General features: G+C 36.9%; 1 protein-coding gene across 1 annotated transcript in view; it reads right to left on the bottom strand.

Moving 5' to 3' along the window:
• Positions 1 to 5,239: 5,239 nt before the first annotated feature.
• The window catches only part of LOC132397174 (anoctamin-9-like), a 136,451-nt gene continuing 120,340 nt past the window's right edge, over positions 5,240 to 21,350 (bottom strand). Inside the window, exons 21-24 of the mRNA XM_059975578.1 lie at positions 12,160 to 12,279; positions 9,800 to 9,893; positions 6,922 to 7,034; positions 5,240 to 5,420 (exon numbers count right to left, since the gene is read on the bottom strand). Of these exons, the coding sequence (XP_059831561.1) occupies positions 5,357 to 5,420; positions 6,922 to 7,034; positions 9,800 to 9,893; positions 12,160 to 12,279 (391 nt within the window). The 3' untranslated portion in view covers positions 5,240 to 5,356. The remainder of the gene's footprint in view (positions 5,421 to 6,921; positions 7,035 to 9,799; positions 9,894 to 12,159; positions 12,280 to 21,350) is intronic.

The following is a 21,350-nucleotide window of genomic DNA, read 5'->3' as shown; positions in this document are numbered from 1 at the left end:
TAAGGCCAAGATGTGTGGCTAACATTTCCACAAAATGCTTTAAGTAGCAAGTCAAGTGAATTGTCATTCTAGAAATCAAAACATTGACAATTGTGCAGAAAACAGTAAAAATGCATAATAAATTAACATTTAAATTGTAACAATTTAAAAAAAACTAAACCTTCTCAACATGTTCAATCAAGGATGACATTTCAATTGAGCTCATTTTGGATCAAGGACAACGAGAATGTGCTTATTCTTGGATTTAGCACAGTTTCCCTTCCTTTCTGTCTAGACATTGAGAAAATGAGACTATCCTCCTTTTGAAGAGCATCAGCTTGACCATGAATATTTTCCTAAATTAGCTTTTTTGCTTTTAATAGGATAAGATCCTAATACAAAACCACTTATAACTAGTGCCCACTAATATCAAAGAACATCAAGAGATTATGGGGAAAATTCTCTAGAGCAGAGAGGCAATTTAAAAAGACTACCATTTAACAGGTTCCCATTGGGTGAGGCACAATCAGTAGGATCTTTATCCTTTTTGAGAATTAAAGAAATAGAAGCTATTTCATTATTGAATGTTGATGCTAAGATTCTCTCAAAGATAATGGCTAATCAGTTGGAGAATTTTTTGGGTAAAATCATTTTTAAAAATCAAACAGGCTTTATAAAGGGTCGTTACTCTTTCTCAAATGTTTGGAGATTATTTAACATTATATATTCACCTTCTTCCAAAGTTCTACAGTGCGTTATATCTTTGGATGCTGAAAAAGCATTTGATTGAGTCAAATGGAAATATTTATTTAATGTTTTAGAAAAATTGGGTTTTGGTATCAATTTTAATAATTGGATTAAAATGATGTATAAAGCTCCTATTGCTACTGTTGTCACTAATAACTGTAGGTCTTTTTTTCAGCTATCACGGGGGACAAGACAAGGTTGTCCATTGTCCAAGGTTGTTATTTAACTTAATATTAGAACCCTTTGCTATTGCTCTTCGTGAAGCTGAAAATATTCATGGGATTTTTGTGAATGAGACCATGCACAAGATTTCTCTTTATGCTGATGATTTATTGGTATATATATCTAAGCCTGAAGAATCTATTCCTGCTTTGCTAAAATTATTTGACAAATTTGGAGACTTTTCAGGATATAAAATAACTTTTAGTAAAAGTGAATTACTTCCTTTAAATGAATCTGTCTCTATAAATGATAATATTCCTTTTAAAGTTACAGATTCTTTTAGATATTTAGGTGTTATAATTACTAAAAAATATAAGGATCTTTATAAAGCCAATTTTCCTCCTTTAGTGGACTCTAGGAAGAATTCCTTTAGTAGATGGTGTCCACTTACATTTTCACTTGTTGGTCGTATTTATGTAGTCAAAATGATAATTTTACCAACATTTTTATATTTATTTCAGAATATTCCTGTTTTTTTGACTAAGAAGTTTTTTGATCGGATTGATTCTATTATTCTATCTTTTATTTGGGATAATAAAAGACCAAGAATTGGTAAATGTCATTTGCAAAAGTTGAAAAAGGACGGAGGTCTCACTTTGCCTAACCTAAGAATGTATTATTGGACTGTTAATTTGTGGTTTATGTCCTTTTGGTTATATTGGGGTGATAGGAATAATCGGCCAATTTGGGTAGACCTGGAACTGAGAGCTGTGAAACAGTTTTATTTAACTTGGTTATTAGGAGTTGCTCTACCTATACAATTAGCTAAAGTTGCTAATTTAAACCTATATCCCGTGGTTAAGCACTCTACAAATTTGGATCCAGTTCCGCAATTTTTTTAATCTTAAAAAATTTAAACTTTGTAGTATAATTTATCGTAATTACTTTTTTAAACCTTCTTGGAGTGATCCAATTTTTTTACTTTGGAAAAATAAAGATATTAATTCATTTTTGGATTTATTTAAAGAAGGCAGATTGATATATTTTGAACAATTAGTCGATAAGTATTCTCTCTCATATTCACACTTTTTACAATATCTTCTAGTTAGATTTTTTTACAAAAATATTAAAGTAATTTTCCTTACGTATTGGAGGCTGACTTGTTAGATACTATTATGAATATGAACCCCTTGTTGAAAGGTTCCATTGGAAGAATTTATAATTTATTATTACAATGAGATAACTGTCCTTTACTTAAGATTAAACAGGATTGGGAGAAGGAACTCAATTTGAGTTTTATATGGGAGGATTGGACACAGATTCTGAAGCTGGTTAACTCTTCTTTGATCTGTGCTAGTCATTCACTGATTCAATTTAAAACTGTACATCGTTATCATTTGACAAAGGAGAGACTTTCTAAAATATTTCCCAATGTTGGCAAGTATTGTGACAGATGTAAAACTGAGATAGCTACACTGACACATATGGTCTGGTCATGTTCTATATTAAAACAGTTTTGGAAGTCAGTCTTTTCGACAATTTCTAAAGCACTCAGAATCAATTTACAACCTAATAAATTGACTGTGCTTTTTGGAATAATTCCTCAAAATATCCATGGTATTTTTGTGTCTGACCAACATGTTATTGTGTTTGTTACATTGATAGCTAGGAGGGCCATCTTTTTGAAATGGAAGGATATATCAGCTCCTACTTTGTCACAATGGTTCTCTCAAGTGATGCTGTGTCTTAGCTTGGAGAAAATTATAAGTCGAACCTTTGAACCTTTATTTGATTTTGAGAAGAGATGGGGCTCATTTGCTCGTTATTATCATTCCAGTTAACTGATAGATTTCCTCCACGATCTAAATGTAAATTTTTCTGATGTATCTTTTTTTTCTTGTTGGCGGTTTGATGTTTAGTTTTAGAAGCTTTTTGTATGTCGCATGGCTCTGGGGTTGTACCTCCAATGGTTTTCCCTCACTTTTCTTGCTTAGTAGGGTTTTTTTTATTCACAAAATTTTCAATCCTTATGATAATTTCCTCTTTTATGAGGCATTGTAAGTGTTGTTACTTCAATGTACTTGTGCTATTTTTGAATAATAATAGTAATAATATTTGAAAAGAAAAGATTCCCATTGGAAGAACCTGGAAGCTTATTATTTCAATTAAGCCTCTAGTGGTGCCTTAAAGGACAAATGTTTGAATTTTTATGGTTAGAGTCACTGCAACAATGATAAACTAACAGGCCTTCTATCGCTACCACTTATTCACTCATTCTGATAAATAGGAGATGCAAGAGTCAAGTCAAGTCACTTTTATTGTCATTTCGACCATAACTGCTGGTACAGTACATAGTAAAAATGAAACCTTTTTCAGGACCACGGTGTTACATGACACAGTACAAAAACTAGACTGAACTATGTAAAAAAACAACACAGAGAAAAAAAAAACAACTACACCAGACTACAGACTTATCCAGGACTGCATAAATTGCACAAAACAGTGCAGGCATTACAATAAATAATAAACAGGACAGTAGGGCAAGGTGTCAGTCCAAGCTTTGGGTATTGAGGAGTCTGATAGCTTGGGGGAAGTAACTGTTGCATAGTCTGGTCGTGAGAGCCCAAATGCTTCGGTGCCTTTTCCCAGACAGCAGGAGGGAGAAGAGTTTGTATGAAGATGTGTGGGGTACTTCATAACGCTGTTTGCTTTGCGGATGCAGCGTGTAGTGTAAATGTCCATGATGGCGGGAAGAGAGACCCTGATGATCTTCTCGCTGACCTCATTATCTGCTGCAGGGTCTTGTGATCCGATCCGAGAGCAGAGTAACTGTACCATGTGGCATAGTATTAATGAAATCAAGGGCCTGCCATGTAGATTACAATGTCTATGATTTTCCTTGTAAGTTCTCCAGACCTAAACTGTGCTACACACGATAGTGTCCAGAACAACTTTGGACATTATTTCTATGATGTGTTTGACCACAAATACTGACATTTATGCACAGTCAGTCTTCTCAGTAATAGATACCTACTTTGGCATTAGTTACTTGGCATCTTCCCAAGGACAACCTGCTATTCTGTGGAGTATAGTGCTGTCAAATTGCTCTCCCTCAAATCTTCCAAATACCCACTTTGGGTCCCATCCCCACTTCCCTGAGCTGATTACTTTGGAAGGTCATCAACTTGGGGAAATAATTAACTATCCCACTAACAATTAATTGTGACTCCTCTCCCTCTACCCTCAAGCCCCAACTCAACTCTTGAGGTCCCTAGCCAAACATGCTCCCTCTCTTCCTTGTCAACCTACCTGTTAAGCACACAAGCATACAAAAAATGCCTTTATCTCTTTAAAATTCGGGTTTTGCCACAGTGAGCTGTAAACAAAAATTATTGCTTGTGGTCACTGTTTAATGGAATTTCAAAACAAAACAACTGTTTCTTCATTATACAATCTAAAGGTACATGCTGTGAACTTTAGCAATAATTTCAACCACATCACCCACTAGATACCTTGGGTCCAATGAGCAAAGATTATTTAAGTGTATAACTAAGTAATTTAAACAGGATTGCATGGTTGATACCTAGTTAACTGATCTCAGCAAGTTTAGTACCAGGGAGATACAATTGGACTTAGTGTCCTGACTGAAGTGGAGGAAAACCTAACCAGAATTCTTATAATCAATTGCAACCTAGTGACACTAAATAGGATGTATATGCATGGATTCCAGGTCAGGAGAGGATCAATGAGAACATGATCCATGATTAAATATTCCTGCAGACATCCACACTCTATGCTAACAGAAAATGGTCATTTGCACCCATGAGATAACAATTGTCCATTAACCTTCCCTTACTCTGATCTTTCATTATAATCAGGTAGAAGGGGTGAGCACCAGTAGAAACACACAAGAAGAGAGACATACATCTTTTTTTCTTCTTACTTTAATGTAGGCACAATCAGTTGCAGAGATTTACAGCTCTAGACAGTTCCCTGAATTTCCAAAGGCAGGGCTGATGGCAGAAATAGAGCAGGGGAGAAACATATTCAAATGCAAATGCTCACAACATAGCTGGAATTCTAGTGTGTTATCTATACGCTTCAAAGAAAATTACCCCGAGTGTATTCATAGCATTTTGGATTTGTTGGATTGGGTGAACAATTAAAAAGTGCTGTTGTGATTCCTGTTATGTCAGATCTGAATTAATCTTGTACAATGAAATGTGAACATTAATTAACTTGAATGCATTGGACAGCAGAAGATCTTGCTCAGTTTGATAGCTGGATGATACATTTTTCACTGACAGGATTTAACAATTTGAAATGTATATTTTTAAAGTCATATTTGCCTGACAGTGTTTTAATCTAGTAGAATAATATAAAACTGTATCATCAGACAAGTTGTAATTCAGTTTTCTCTGGTAAACAGCTTTGGTGTACAATACTTATATTTTCACATTTTTCGTGATCAAATTATCATTTCATGTTGTACATGACCCACTGAAGGTCCTGCACTTTTCATTGGCATCATCCTAAAAGGAAAATAGAAAAGTTCATTACATTTTGCTTTGAAATTTTTAAAACTTTTTTATTTTGAAATGTTTTTTAATTTTACTTTCCTTTGAAGGCATAATTTTTGAATGAGAGAGTGGGAGTAATTTTGAGTCATATTGCAAAATATTTTATTTGTTATCACAGTATCTTCTCAGACTATCCTTGGTAATATTTTACCATCAAGAAACACCACCCAAAACCAAATTAAATTGTCATTCATCTAACTGGCTTTTTAAATGTTTGGTTTTGGCAAAATAACAGCTTTATTTATGTATGTTGGTGGTTTTGCATTTCAAATTGATATAAAACTCTATCTTGATTTAAATAAAATTAATTTAAATTAATTAAAAGTAATTTAAATAAAAGCTGGCATATGACATCCAATTCTTTTCCTATAGTGTGGGGATCCAAGTGTTATTTGTTGTGATGGCATAAGCTATTCAGCTGAATGACATTTCCACACCAGGTCTATCAAACCCGAACTCTGCTTAAGTTCATCAACATAGCTGTTATATCGAAACTATATTTACAATAATGCTAGAGTATGTTTTCATAACTAAGTTACTGGATAAAGATTAACTAATATTGCAGCACTACCACTTAGAGTTTACCCAAACCATCTGAAGAGCCAAACTATACTCAGTGTCTACTTGATTCATTAAACATATACACTGGTTTGTTAATTTAAATATCTAATCAGCCAATCATGTGGCAGCAACTCAATGCATTAAAGCATGCAGAATGGTCAAGAGGTTCAATTGTTGATTAGACCAAACATCCGAATGGGGAAGAAGAGTGATCTAAATGACTTTGATCATAGAATGATTGTTGGTGCTGGGTTTGAGTATTCAGAAACACAAAATACTCTACAGATGTTGGGATCAAAGCAACACGCACAACACGCTGGAGGAACTCAGCAGGTCAGGCAGCATCCGTGGAAACGAACAGTCAACGTTTTGGATCAAGACCCTTTGTCAGGACCTGATGGAGGGTCTCGGCCCGAAATGTTGACTGTTCATTTCCATGGATGCTGCCTGACCTGCTGAGTTCCTCCAGTGTGTTGTTTGAGTATTCAGAAACTGCTGATCTCCTGGAATTTTCAAAGTTTACAGAGAATGGTGCAAAGAACAAGAAAAAGGTCCAGTGAGCAGCAGTTTTGTGGATAAAAACACCTTGTTAATGAGGGAGGTCAGAGAAAAATAGCTGAAATGGTTCGAGCTGACAAGAAGGTGACAGCAACTCAAATAGCCATGTGTACAACAGTGGTGTGCAGAAGAGCACCTCCGAACACACAACAAATCAAACTTTAAGTGAATGGGCTACAGCAGCAGAAGACCTCGAACATGCACTCAGTGACCACTTTATTATGTAAGAGATACCTAGCAAAGTGGCCACTGAGTGTATATTCATACTGTTTATTGTTATGTGTGCCTTTAAACATTTTTTTTAAGAACTCATTATCAGTTTAGCTAAACTTACTTCAGCTCCTCTTTTAATTGCTCATATGTCCTCTGTAGATTTTCATTTTGGATTGAAACTGGGACATCAGGAATATACCAAGATGCAATATATTTGACACAAACCGCAATGTTCTACAACAAATACAAACATGTTGTCTTAAAACCCTCACAACACATTTACATCAATGCATACTACTAGTATATCAGCAAACATGAGGAAATCTGCAGATGCTGGAAATTCAAACAACACACACAAAATGCTGGTGGAACACAGCAGGCCAGGCAGCATTTATAAGGAGAAGCGCTGTCAGGACAAAGGGTCTCTGCCTGAAACGTCGACAATGCTTCTGTTTATAGATGCTGCCTCACCTGCTGTGTTCCACCAGCATTTTGTGTGTGTTACTAGCCTATCAGAATTGCTTTTATAATATTCTGTAGGACAAAGCTTCATATTACAAGTGCTCCCTGAAATCAAATTGGACAGCATTCAGATATGGGTTACTATTTATAAAGAAGGGGATGAAATGAATTAAGTATAGATCAAGAACTGTTCTCTCTACTGTGCTAGATAAGCAATAGAGCACAAAAACATTGATATTAATATATTGCTATCAATACACCTAATATCAATATATCTTAATATTGACTCCCTAGTGCAAAAGGTTTAGAGGGGATGGAATTTGTCAGGTGTGTCCTGCAGGAACTGTGGAGCATAAATTGGGAACAGATATACTGAGAGAAATATGCAACAGAAATGTGGACATTGTTCAGCTACCACTTGCTGGGGGCTCTGGATAGGTTTATCCCATTGAGGTAGGAACAGAATGGTACAAAGCAAAGATCATACAAAGTTCCAGAGAGTTACAAAGCAGCCAGAGGTGAACAATGAATGTAAAAGAGTTAGAGGTGGGCAAATGAAGGTCTTGGTGAGTAAGATTAAGGAAAACCCCAAGATGTTCTACATGTGTATGAAAAACAGGAGGATGGCCAGTGTAAGGTAGGACTGATCAAGGATAGCAGAGGAAACATGTACCTGGAAGAGATGAGGTAGGTCCAAATAAATACTTGCTTTAATATTTACCATTGAGAGGGACCTTGATGTTTGAGAAGTCAGCGTAAAATAGGCTGATATGCTTGAACATGTCGCATTAAGAAAGAGGATGTGCTGGAACTGTTGAAAATTCATTTTAGGATAGTTAATTCCCTGGGCCAGGCAGGGAATATACCCCACATTACCACAGGAAGCAAGGGAAAAGATTGCTAAGACTTTGGCTTGATCTTTGCATGCTCACTGGCCAGAGGAGCAGTACCAAATGATTAAAGGGTGGTAAATGTTATTCCTTCATTCAAGAAAGGGAGTAGGGATAACCCTGGCAATTATAGACCAGTGAATCTTACTTCAAGGGTGGGCAACTTACTGGTGAAGATTCTTAAAGACAGGATTTACAAGCATTTGGAGAACCATAATTTGATTAAAAATAGTCAGCATGGCTTTGAAAGGGGTAGGTCATGCTTCACAAGCCTGATTGAATTTTTGAGAGGACAAACCACATTGATGAAGGTAGAGCAATGATTGTAGTGGAACATGGACTTTAGTAATAAGTTTGATAAGGTTCCTCAAGGTAGGCTCATTCAGAAAATCTGGAAGCATTGGATTCAGGGAAACTGGGCTGTGTGGATTAAGAACCGGCTTGCCCATAGAAGGCAGAGGGTGGTAATATATAGTGTGTTCTGCATGGAAGCCAGTAACTAGTGGTGTTCCACATGGATCCCTTTAAAGCACCTGCTCTTTGTGACTTTTATAAGTGACTTGGATGTGTAAATGCAAGGGTGGGTTAGTATGTTTGCAGATGACATGAAGTTTGGTGGAGTTGTGGATAGTGTGGAGGGTTGTTGAAGATTGTAGTGGAACATTGACAGAATGCAGATGGGAGTTCAGCCCAGAAAAGTGTGAATCGATTCATTTTGGAAGGCTGAATTTAAGGCAGAATACAAGGTTAATGGCAGGATTCTTGGCAATGTGGAGTAACAGATGGATCTTGGATCCATGTTCAAAGATCCCTCAAAGTTGCCACACAAGTTGATAGGTTGTTAAGAAGGCATATGAAGTGTTGGCCTACATTAGTCAGCGGACTGAATTCAAGAGCTGCAAAGTAAATGTTGCAAATCTATAAAATCATGGATAGGCCACATATGAAATATTATCTACAATTCTGGTCGCCTCATTATAGGAAGAGCATGGAAGCTTTAGTGAAGTACTTGCCATGGTGTTGCCTGGACTAGATGGCATATCTTAGAAAGAAAAATTGAGTGAGCTAGGACTTTTCTCTTTGGAGCAAAGAAGGATGACGGGTGCCATGATAAAGATGTACAAGATGATAAGAGGCATAGATTGAGTGGATAGCCAGAAACTTTTTCCCAGGGTGCAAATGGCTACTCCATAATTTTAAGGTGATTGGAGGGAAGTATAAGGGGACATCAGAGGATGGTGGGTACATGAAGTGCCTTGCCAGGAATGGTGGTAGAGGCACATAATTAGGGGCACTTAAACAACTCTTAGAAAGACAAATGGATATTAGAAAAATATAAAGTAATGTAGGAGGGAGATGTGAGATTGATCATAGAGTAGATTAAAAGGTCACACAACATTGTGGGCCAAAGGACCTGCACTGTACTGTGCAGTAACCTCATTTGTTAAGTAAATCAAGTTTGGAGAAGTAATCTCTAATGATGATTTTACAACCACTGAGAAAGACAGAAAGTTTTATCTTATTTGGAGATGAATAAACGCAGCTGTTTTTGATTTAATCATATACAGTGTATATATATCTATATATATCCAGTACTTAGCTAGGTTCTATATAATATATTTACTATGTACTGTAGATATTATTTACCTCAAATAACACCAAAAATGCCAAACGAGCGGCAAGTATATGCCAATACTGGACAGTGGGCTCTTGGGTATATTCATTTCTGTAGTCACGGTACCTGGACAAGAGACAGATGGTATGCATAAAATCGAATTTTGTTAATCTGATTCAGTCAGAGGTTTCAAATAAGCATATATGTTAAAGAACATCTGTAATTGAGTAATTCAAGTTACCGCTACAAATGAATAACAAAGGTAATGTTCATACTTTAACCATGCTATAAAATAGTTAGCTTCTGATAAGCAGTAAATTATAGAAGTTAAAAATTCATTTTCTATGTCTGAATCTCTTAAATTTTATATTTACAATTGCCTTATTACAAGATAAATATCTCGAATAGGCTGGGGTTAGAGAAGAGCAATATGCATCCTTTGTTCATCAAGCAGTTAGATAATTGATCTCATCAACATATATCTTTCCATTTAAAATAATATGAAGGGGGAAATTTTTTTAAAATTTGACAAATCATTAAATATAACAATAAATATAGACATCTCCAAATTTCACTTTGGCCCAAAATTGAATCAGTATTCTATTAATACTACCAGATTTTTTTTAAAAAAACTTCTTTTAGCTGAATTGCACCATTTTAAAGCAGGTGTTTAGAATTGTTAGATTGTGATGTTTTAATCCAAGGTTCTTTTGGAAGTCAGGAAAGAGGCACAACATGTCTTGCTTCACAATTATTTTATTAAGTGCTGATAGAACAAGGAGAAATTGAAATATACACTAACAGTAGCAGAAGGCTAAAGATAGTGTTGACCTTGTGGTCAGCCCTTTTATACCCATAAGAAAGGATAATTTCATTGAAATTTGTAGATCAGAGTTAACCAATGAAAAAACACTTATTCAAATAATGCAGACCAAGAGAAACTTCCAGAATCATACCAATATTATCACCACAGGAACACACTGAATAAATAGATTGATTGATTAATAAATAAATAAATAAACAAACAAATAGATAGATAGATAAATAAATAAATAAATGGGTGGATGGATAAATAGGGGTATTATATATTTTTTTAATTAATTAACTTATTTATTAGTGATCACTAGGAAGCATACTGGATGGTTACTTGTATGTAAGTAATTATATAAAATACATTCAGATAATTAATTGTTAAACTACAAAGAAAATAACAATTAAATTGTCTAATCCAAGAATTAAACAGTCAGATCCGATAAAATTTTCAATACATACTCTGCATACCTAAATGGTGCCCCTGCTGTGTTAAATTATCTCTATTGGCTATGAGTAGATTTTGTCAGGAAGGCAGGAAAATCTTTGGGGCAAACTTTGAGTGACTAACTATAATGTACCAGGATTTGCTGTTGAACCTAACAGAAAGGCTAATGGAAGTTGCCATAATTTCCCTACCAGTACTAATATAACATCAATCAAGGGGAGGGTTATACAGCAGTTAAATACATTATCTTAAAATGACAGAACCAGATGAAGTGTTTCACTCTGGATTCATTGAAAACGGTAATTCAGTGTTTCTTGAACATGATTTGAGTGGTGGATACAAATTAAACTTTAGACAGATAGTTGCATCTTGCTTATTTCCCTTACAAATACCCAGTATTAGGAAGTGTTCTGGAGTTATGTGAATTTAACAGAGATTAATTTAAGCAAGAACCTGTCTCCAGTTGTTATTGTAAATTGCAAGCAATAATTTGAAGATCAATTGTGATCCTATTACAGCAATGTAAATGCTTTTTTTCTCAAATGCATCCCTTTTCTGACAAATGGTGCAGCCCAATAAAACATTAACTGAATTTCACAGTTATCAGCAAGCCGCTGTCTCGTCTCAGCCTCTAAACTATTCTTTAAAGGACTTGGCTTGCACGCACACATGCATGCACAGTACTGCAATTGATGTTGTGCAATCACAATCACTGGTCATTGGTCTGAAGTTTAACTCACAAATTGTTTCATAGGTTGGGCTCAGCAAACCTCTGGCATGCCAACCTGCTCTTGCCTTGGTTTATAAGGTAAAGAATCTCATGTTCTTTTTCAATCACCTAAAAGCCCTGTCTTGTAACCTCTATGGAGACCTATTTCAAATTATCTTTGTTCCTTTATAACATTCAATATCTTCCTCTTGCCATGTTTTGTCTGCTCAGTTTTTAAATACCTCTGCATTTTGTAAGTGAAACACAGATTTGAAAGGTCAATCCATACCTGTTTGAATTCATCAAATTATAATAAGAAATCTTAATTGACCTCAATGTTTTTGACTAAGTGATGTAAAGTATTTTAAAACAGCAAATTATAATTATTATCCAAGGCTTCTGTAAGAAAGGGTCTAATATCTTACCTACAGTGTGTTACTGGATGTCCTAACAATTTTGTTGCATCACCAGAAGGTTGAATTGTTCTCTTAAAATCCATCATGTGGACAACAGAGAGACTGTTATTAACATAACCAGTCATACAACTGTGAAAGAAATACAGATGGGTCAAAGGAGAATCTGCACTTTGACAGTGCCATTAATGTGGAAAAATATGCTCATTTATTTTACAGAGATGATCAGTAACCAACAGAGAATAGCACAGAAAAAATCCTAAATCACGACTGGAAAGATGAACTTATAAAAATTTATAAAGAGAATGGTGATGAGACATAGAAATCTTCACAAAGTGCAAAGTAGAGACTTCTATGGGAGGCAGCAATCCCTGAGGTTGTCCATTTAAGACAGTGGTAAGATAAAACTCTTCCTCTGAGGATTATGAGTTATCAGAACACTCTTCCTCAAATGACTATGGAAGCAGAAATTTTGAAATATTTTAAAGGCAGGGGTGTACAGATATTTAATAAGCAATAAGGTAAAAAATTAGTGGGGTTAGAGGTGAACACAGGATTGAAGTTTCAGTTACATCAGCCATGAATGGCAAGGCAGACTTGTATCAACTGGCATACTCTGACTTCCAATTCAGATGATTTGTTTTCTTAATGGACAATTCAATTTTTACTTTCATCATATGTGATTATGAAGGTTTGAGAGGTTGAATTATGGTTTCAAAAAATTCAGCTGCTGCACAAACTTACTTTAAATGTGATCAACATTTGCTTTCTGTGTGAGATGTGCACACAATTTGAAATATTCCCCATTCAATTATCATTTAGAGCTTTCCCTCAGCTAATGAATCAATGTTGATGAACTCCATGTTGATCAATACTTGGATGAAGAGCTGAGAGGACCAAGAGCTAAGAAAGCAATCCAAGAGAGAAACTTCAGTGAACAAAACCATAAGTGATTTTCTCATGACGTCCAGGGCCTGAAGGACACAGCTATCTGACAGGTTTTGAGAGAACCAACCAATAAACCAATTTGACCTCACTTACCCCATTAATCACCTTATTGCTGATGCATTTGCCCAAGACCAGATTAATAGAAGTAGCCACTGATTAGTCCAATGAAGACAGATTGTTTCTCCATCCTGTGATGTTGCAATAAAATGGTGAAAAATTGCATAAACACCAAATCAGGCAACCCAAAATTGGGCATTAGCCATGGTAGAACAATGAAAACACCAGAAACCTGTGTTATCACAGCTTGTAACTTAACAAGATGGCGGCGCGACGCAGCTTGCGGCGGCCACTCGGGAACTATTATCTATTATTTGTGAAGTGGGGTGCCGTGCACAATCATAATTGATTGAAAACAGATGTGGAAGCATGGAGAAACATTGGGAAATTCCAGGAAGACCTTCTTTGTTGCTGCTGCTGCTATGAGGTCCGGGACTCTGCTGGGAAGAAAAGGCCCCCAATCCCAGGGGTCGCGTTGCCGATGACCGTTGGCGGGGCCGTCTTAATATGCCTGGCAGAGGATGGTACTCAGAGAAGCTGTGCCGGAGGGGATGGTCGTTGGCTCGGAGGTTCGATGGAGGTCACTTTCGGTGTGTTCTGCGTCTGCAAGGCTGGTTTCGACAGAGCTTCCATTGTGTGCTGCGTCTGCGAGGCTGAGTCCGGAGGTGCCTTGGAAGTCCATAGTGGGGGTATTCCCTTGTGCCGCCAGCGTGGGATGGCGAGTCTGTCGGGACCCTGGGGACTTGTGGAAACTGTGGTGATTTCTTTTTAACTTACAGTCCTTTAACATCTTGGACTATTTTTACTGTGCCCATAGTCTTTTTTTATCTATTATGATATTGTTTGCACTGTTGTAACTATATGTTGTAATTATGTGGTTTTGTGCAGGTCTGTAGCTTTAGTTTTTGGTCTTGTTTTTGTCTGGTGGATTTGGAGCTCCTTTCCAGGGAACGCGCTAAGATGGTAGCGCGATATTAATACCCAGCAGCCTCTCTGGACTCTGGATTAAGGGTTGCCAAACGTTACGTGGATTTTCTGCTGTAGTCTGTTTTGTCATATGCTTTTGTGATATCGTTCTGGGGGAATGTTGTCTCATTTTTTAACTGCATTGCATTCGTGGTTTCTAAATGACAATAAACTGAATCTGAATTACCAGGCAAATCCTTTACTCGAACATCACAAGAGATTAACTGGCTTCAATTTGTTTTTCCTCTCCGCACCTTGTGGTGCATTGGGCGGTGACCTTACTGTTTCTTTAGCATTTTGTCTGTTTTGTTTAATAAAGCTGAGTTGTTAGCTCGATGCTTAACCCAGCCTGGATAGGGAGCGAGGGAGCAAGGGAGCGCTGGATTCAAACCCGGGACCAGTCATCTTGAAGTCCAGTGAGAGTGCCACTACACCACTGGCCAGCTAATGAAAGGACACCCCAACAGCAGCAAACAGTGAATTGCCCATCTGATGAAGCAGCAATGCTATTTACGTATTAAATATGCACGTAACAGACAAAACTAAGTGATGCCACGATCAACAAATCAGATTGAAATTCTGTTGTCCTGCTATCACATCTATCCTGAAATGGGTATGTACATTTAAACTCCCAGTTTGAGAAGATTTTAAGTACATACTCAAGCTCAGCAATAGCAGGGCCCAACTTGAGAACACTAAAGGTAAGACAAATCAGAAGATTGGAGGTGGAGTTAAAATGGCACTAAATGGCAATTCCTTTGCTTGCATCTTCAGAAACAGCTTTATTTCCATCTTTAATGTCTTTATGTCCCTTTCAGGGTTCTTTTGAAGACCCTGAGCTGGAGTTACATGCAGGCTTCAGTTCTTTGTGGGAATAGGACCCGTTCTCGGGGTTTCAGGACTAGCTGATGTTCGGCACGTCAAGGGTTCAGCCCGAGAGGTGGCCTAGTGTTCGGAAGCCTAAGATCTCATGGCTCTGGAGATGGGTGGATCGAGGGTCGATTTCAGGGCAGGAGACTCGTGTGTCATTGGGGAGACCGGAAAATCTTTCACTGTCGGCCAGAAGACCCAAGGTCTTTGCAACCTTCGGGCATAGAGCTCATAAAAAGCAGCGAAACAGACTTTTTACCATTGTAAACCAACGGGTTGTTGTTATGTCTCGCTGTGAAAATGGGGGATATTTCCCTCTCCTTTGCCAGGGAGGGAGAGAACCTGTGGGTTGCCAAATGCCGGATGAAATGCGTTAGTCTTTGGGGTAACTGCAAGGTCTGTGTCTTTGCTGTTGCTTAGCTCATGCTTGTGCTTGGTAACAGGTGTGCTTTTTTTTTGCTGGGGGGGGAGGGAGGTATCATTGCCTTGCTGCCGCTTAAGTGCGGGAGGAGAGGGAGCTGGGGGGGGCAGCTTTGATTCGTTCTTTGGGGCACTTCTCTGCTTTCGTGAATGTTTTGCGAAGAAGAAACATTTCAGGGTGTATATTGTATACTTTCTCTGACATTAAATTGAACCTTTGAATCAGAATTATAACAAATTGATGTGAAATTTGTTAACTCAGCTGCAGTTCAATGCAATACATTGAAATAAGTTAAATGCAAATAAGCATTTATGACCAAGTTTAATCAGAGGTGCTGAGTGGACAAAGATCTTGTCTTCCTTTTTCCATAAGAGAAGCCAGTCTTCACCCAATTTAGTTTAATCCACATAGTATCAGGAAAGAGCTGAAAGCCCTGTAAAATGCATAGGCAATGGGATCATAAAGCAACCTGCCAAAATTAGTTGCACCTCTTACCAAATTGTGCTTATAAAAACAAAATTGGTAACTACCAATTTCCTAATGCAGAAAATTATGCATATATGGCCTTTCCACAAAAAGCTAATTATGACCCATCTAGTTAATGATCATCTAGTTTACCCTCAATCATAAGAAAAGTGATAAAAACATTGTTAGCAGTCATTTCAAATGGCATCAAGTCTCCAGTGCTTATTCACCAAATGCCCACTTTAAGATTCAGCTAGAAACAATGAGAAAAGAGGAAATAAGTGATTATCCTTGATTTCAAATTTGTCCATGTTATCACTTCACTTTGTATCTGCAATCTCCTCAAGCTCTAGAACATTTTGATATATTTGCACTACTGCATTTTACGCTCTTGATAATTGCCAAATTTAAAACACCACCATCGGTAGTAGATCCTTCAACTTCTAAGTGTCTAAGCTTGGTACATCAGTGCTACAGTAGTGAATTTATCTTGTATTCAGACCAGATATACTACTTCAAATTCCACCATGGCATTTATAGAATTTAAATGTAGTTTATGCTCTGAAATTTAAAAAAGTATTTAGTATGGATTACACAAATATTAAGTATTTCTGCAAAAACATCTCATTTACTAGTGCTTTTCAGGGAAGAAAATTTACCAACTTTACTCATTCTGACCTATAATGACTTCAGGCACATCAATGAAATTGATGTGCTGAAGAATTTGATGCTTAACCACCCTCTGAAATTGCCTTGTGAGACATTCAGTTCAAGGGCAATTATGGATGATCAATAAACAATGGTCTTGCCAGCAATGCAATAATCACCCCAACAAATTAAGAAATAAATAAAACCTAATTCCCTCCTTAAGTACCTCTATTTTCATTTTTCTCTTTTAAAATGCTGCTTAAATTTTGGTTATCTGTCCTAATCATTATCTTTCTTTCTCAATCTTTTTATTATTATTAATAATAAGGACAAAATACAAATGATATATTAATAAAAAAGAAATTACAAACATACAAATTCCATTACAGATGAAAAAAGACATAAACAATAGTTACAGTATAAATGGTTTACCAAGACATAAACCATACAGTATATGTATGAACATGGCAAGTCTAAATATTTCATAATATATGATATTAAAAAAAACAGAAAAAAGAAAAGAAAAAAAATATATTTTTTTTCCTAATCATTATCAATTTAATTTTCCATTGATGCAGGGGTTCAATTTAGAAAGTTGATAATTTCTTTCCTCCCACAGATGCTGCTCAACATGTTGAGTTACTTCAGCAGTGTATTGGCCTAGATTTCAGCATCTGCAATCTGTAGTATCTTAATTTCTTTCTCTTTGATAATGCTTCTTTGAATGGTCTTGATATATTTTTGTTCAGCAAGGGTATTGTTGCAAAGTGTCGCAAATAGGTAACGGAGACCTGATATATTATAAGTTAATAAAGGACTTCAGATTCCAGTAGAATAAATCCCCTGATATCAGCTGGTAAATAGAAAACTGTATCAATGCATAGAGCAAAGGCAGAACAGTTTTAGTGAGGGATTTCAATTTTCACACTGATTGGGGTTAACAGATTAGATCATTTAAAAATCTTGAGCGTTCATGTAAGATTTCTAAAGCAGCCATATTTGTTTTGGAATGAAACAGATTTAGATATTAAAAAGTGCATAAATATTTATATGATAGTGATAGTAATATCAAGTTTGATTAAGTATTTTAAAGGAGAAAGTGTGAAAGAGCCATTAAGATTTTGGATTAAGATAAAACTGACTTTCACCATATTAAACAACATGCTGAACCATTGCTTATCTGTTTATAATAAGGCAGCAGCACATTCAGTGGAAAGTTTTTTTTTAACTTGACGTTTACTGAAGGGGGCCATGACTAATTTGTCAAACAAAGGCATTTATGAATATTATAAGCAATAAGGAACAAGATAAAAGAGAAACAAAATGCTGATTTAAAAAAAAACAAGAAAGCTGATAAAAGTGGGAGGGTGAACAGCTAGAGATTGTAGTCCATGTAGGACCAAATGACATAGGTAGGACAAATGACGAGGTTCTGCAAAGGAAGTCCAGGGAGTTAGGTACCAAGTTAAAGGACAGGACCTCTGGGGTTGTGATCTCAGGATTGCTACTTGTGCCATGTGCTAGTGAGGCCAGAAATATGAAAATTATATAGTTTAGCACGTGGCTAACAAGTTGGTGTAGAAGGGAGGGCATAAGACTTTTGGATCATTGAGCTCCCTTCCAGGTAAGAGTATAGAAGAAACGGTTTTTACCTGAACTGGAAGGGGACTAATATCCTACTAGGAAGGTTTGCTAGTGCTTCACGGTGGGCCTTAAACTAAAGATCCAGAAGAATAGGAATCAGAGTGCCATAACAGTTAATGGAGTGGTTGTAGGGACAGATGTCGTTAAGACCTCAGACAAAGTCAGGAATCAAAAGATCAAGCATGGTGTGACTAGTGTCCTGAGCTGCATATATTTCAATATAAGACGTATCATAAGGAAGGAAGATGAGTTGAGGGCTTGGAACAACACCTGGAATTATGATATTATAGCCATTAGGGAGACTTAGTTGCAGGAGGGGCAGGACTGGCAGCTCAATAATTGTGTAGGGGAACACTTTCGCATTTACTGATCACAATACCACTAGTTTCAAAGTAAATATGGAAAAAGATAGATCTGGTCTGCAGGTTGAGATTCTGAATTGGAGAAAGGGCAATTTTGATGGTATCAAAAGGATCTGGCAAGAGTAGATTGGGACAGGTTGTTGGCTGGCAGAGGTGTACTTGGTAAGCAGGAGCATTCAAAAGCAACATTTTGAGTGTAGAAAGCTTGTATGTACCTGTCAGAATAAAACACAGAGATAACAGGTGTAGGGAACCTTTGTTTTCAAGAGATATTGAGGCCCTGGTTAAGAGAAAAAAGGAGATGTGCAGCAGGTAATGTCAGGTAGAAACAAATAAGGTGCTTATTGAGTACAAAAGAACACTTAAGAAAGTAATCACAGGGGCTAAAAGAAAGCATGAGGTTGCCCTAACAGATGAAATGAAGGAGAATCCTAAGGGATTCTACAGATACTTTAAAAGCAAAAGAGCAAGGAACAAAATTGGTCCCCTGGAAGATCAGAATGGTAGCCAAAAGAGATGGGGAAGATCTTAAATAATTTTTTTGCATCTGTATTTACTTGGGAGATGGACACAGAGTTTATATAAACAAAAAAGAAGCCACATCAACTTCCTGGACCCTATACAGATTATAGATGAGGTGGTGTTTGCTGTCCTGAGGCAAATTAGGGTGGATAAATCCCCAGGGTTTGACAAGGTGTTCCCTTATTGATGCACCATCAATAACTCACACTGAGACGTAGGCGAGATATCGGCTTTTATTGACTGGAAGAAGGAACCAGGAGTGAGTGTCTATCATACAAGATCTTGGAGACTGAGGCCGAGCTTCAGGCCGCAGGTCTCCTTTATACAGGGGCCTGTGGGAGGAGCCACAGGAGCAGTCAGCAGGGGCGTGTCCCGACAGGCACATAGTTCACCACACTTGGACCCTACAGGAAGCAAGTGCAGAAACCACCAGGACTCTAGCAGAGATATTTAAATCATCCTTAGTGACGGGTGAAGTAACAGAGGGTTGGAGGATAGCCAATGTTGTTCCAGTGTTTAAGAAAGGCTCTAAAAATAAACCAGGATTTATAGGCCGGTGAGTCTGACATTAGTAGTGGGAAAGTTATAGGAAAGTATTCTACGGGACCAGATATACAAGTATTTGGTTAGACATGGACTGATTAAGGATAGTCAGTGTGGATTATGGGTAGTAGGTCATGTCTAACCAATCTTATAAAGTTTTCTGAGCAAGTTTCCAGTAAAATAGATGAAGACAAGACAGTGGATGTTGTCTACATGGATGTTAGAAAGGCATTTGACAAGGTTCCACATGGGAGGGTGGTTAAGAAGGTTCAGTCACTTGGCATTCAAAGTGAGGTAGTAAATTGGATTCAACATTGGCTTTGTGGGAGTAGCTCAAGAGTGATATTGAAGTTTTATAAGATATTGGCGAGGTCTAATTTGGAGTATTGTGTGCAGTTCTTGTGACCTATCGACACAAAAGATGTAAATAAGGTTGAAAGAGAGCAAAGAAAATTTTCAAGGATGTTGCCGGGTCTGGAGTTATAAGAAGTGATTAGGTTAGGATTTTATTCCTTGGAACTCAGAAGATTGAGAGGAGATTTTATAGAGGTATACAAAATTATGAGAGGTATAGATAGGATAAGTGCAAACTGGCATTTTCCACTGAGGTAGGGTGGGACTACAACCAAAGTTTAAGGAGAACATGAGGGGAAATTCCTTCACTCAGAGAGGCATGAGAATGTGTAACAAGCTGCCAGCGCAAATGGTCCACACAAGCTCGATTTCAACGTTTAAGAGATACATGGATGATAGGAGTATGGAGGACTACAGTCCTGGTGTAGGTCAATGGGAGTAGGTAGTTTAAATGGTTCAGCATGGACTAGATGGGCCAAAGGGCCTGATTCTGTGCTGTACTTTTCTATGATTCTCTGAAACAAAAAGCTGATAAAAGTCCATAATCAAAAGTAGGTCCTGGTAATAGAGCGATGGAGAAGCTGAGAAAACTAATGAGGAACTATAAAGAGAAAGTTGTAAGCTAATTCAAAATCATCACAAAAATTTTAGAAAAATATGAAAGTGAATGATCAGCAAAATGCACCCTTTGCAAAATAATAGTGGTGACATTTTATTTAAATAAATATAAATTAAAACTAATGATAAAATGTTTTGTCTCATAGGCAAAAAGAGCAATGGGACAAAGTTGATAAATTATGATAAACTTAGTGTTAAGGATCCTTGCAAATAAATTATCAAAATCCTATGTGCATGTTTAGAAAATAATCAAAACACCATAGTACTGCTCTTGCTATTTATCTGAAGGTTTAAAATAGATGAAGGCAGAAGTTATGCTACAGCTATGTAAAGCCCTAGGTAGATCACATGTTAAGTACTGTGAACATTTCTTGTAAAGATAAAATGACAATGGAGAGAGTAGAGTGTAGATTTACCATAATCATACAGACACATAAGCTTAAAGTGTTATGAAAGAGTATACAAACTGGATTATAAAAACATTGTTCAATTCAGTGTTGAGTCCTACAGGCTCTAATAAGCTTTGCTGGAAGATCAGATGCTGTTGCATGACCTTACATTTGGATTTGTACTAGCATCAGCGGCCAAAGATAGAGAGGTCAGAGTGGAAGTTGGATGGAGAATGAAACTTAGAGGCAAATGAAAGCTCAGAGTCTTTTGGGGAATGAACAGAGGTGTTTTGAAAAACAGAACTCAATCACTCTGATAGATTGAGTATTTGACTTGAAACTGTATCATTGCTTCTCTTTCCATAGATATGTAATCTGCTCAGTGTTTCCATCATT

This window comes from Hypanus sabinus, chromosome 7, assembly GCF_030144855.1.
Source record: "Hypanus sabinus isolate sHypSab1 chromosome 7, sHypSab1.hap1, whole genome shotgun sequence".
NCBI classification, from domain to species: domain Eukaryota; kingdom Metazoa; phylum Chordata; class Chondrichthyes; order Myliobatiformes; family Dasyatidae; genus Hypanus; species Hypanus sabinus.
This window is presented reverse-complemented; position numbering and strand designations above follow the sequence as displayed.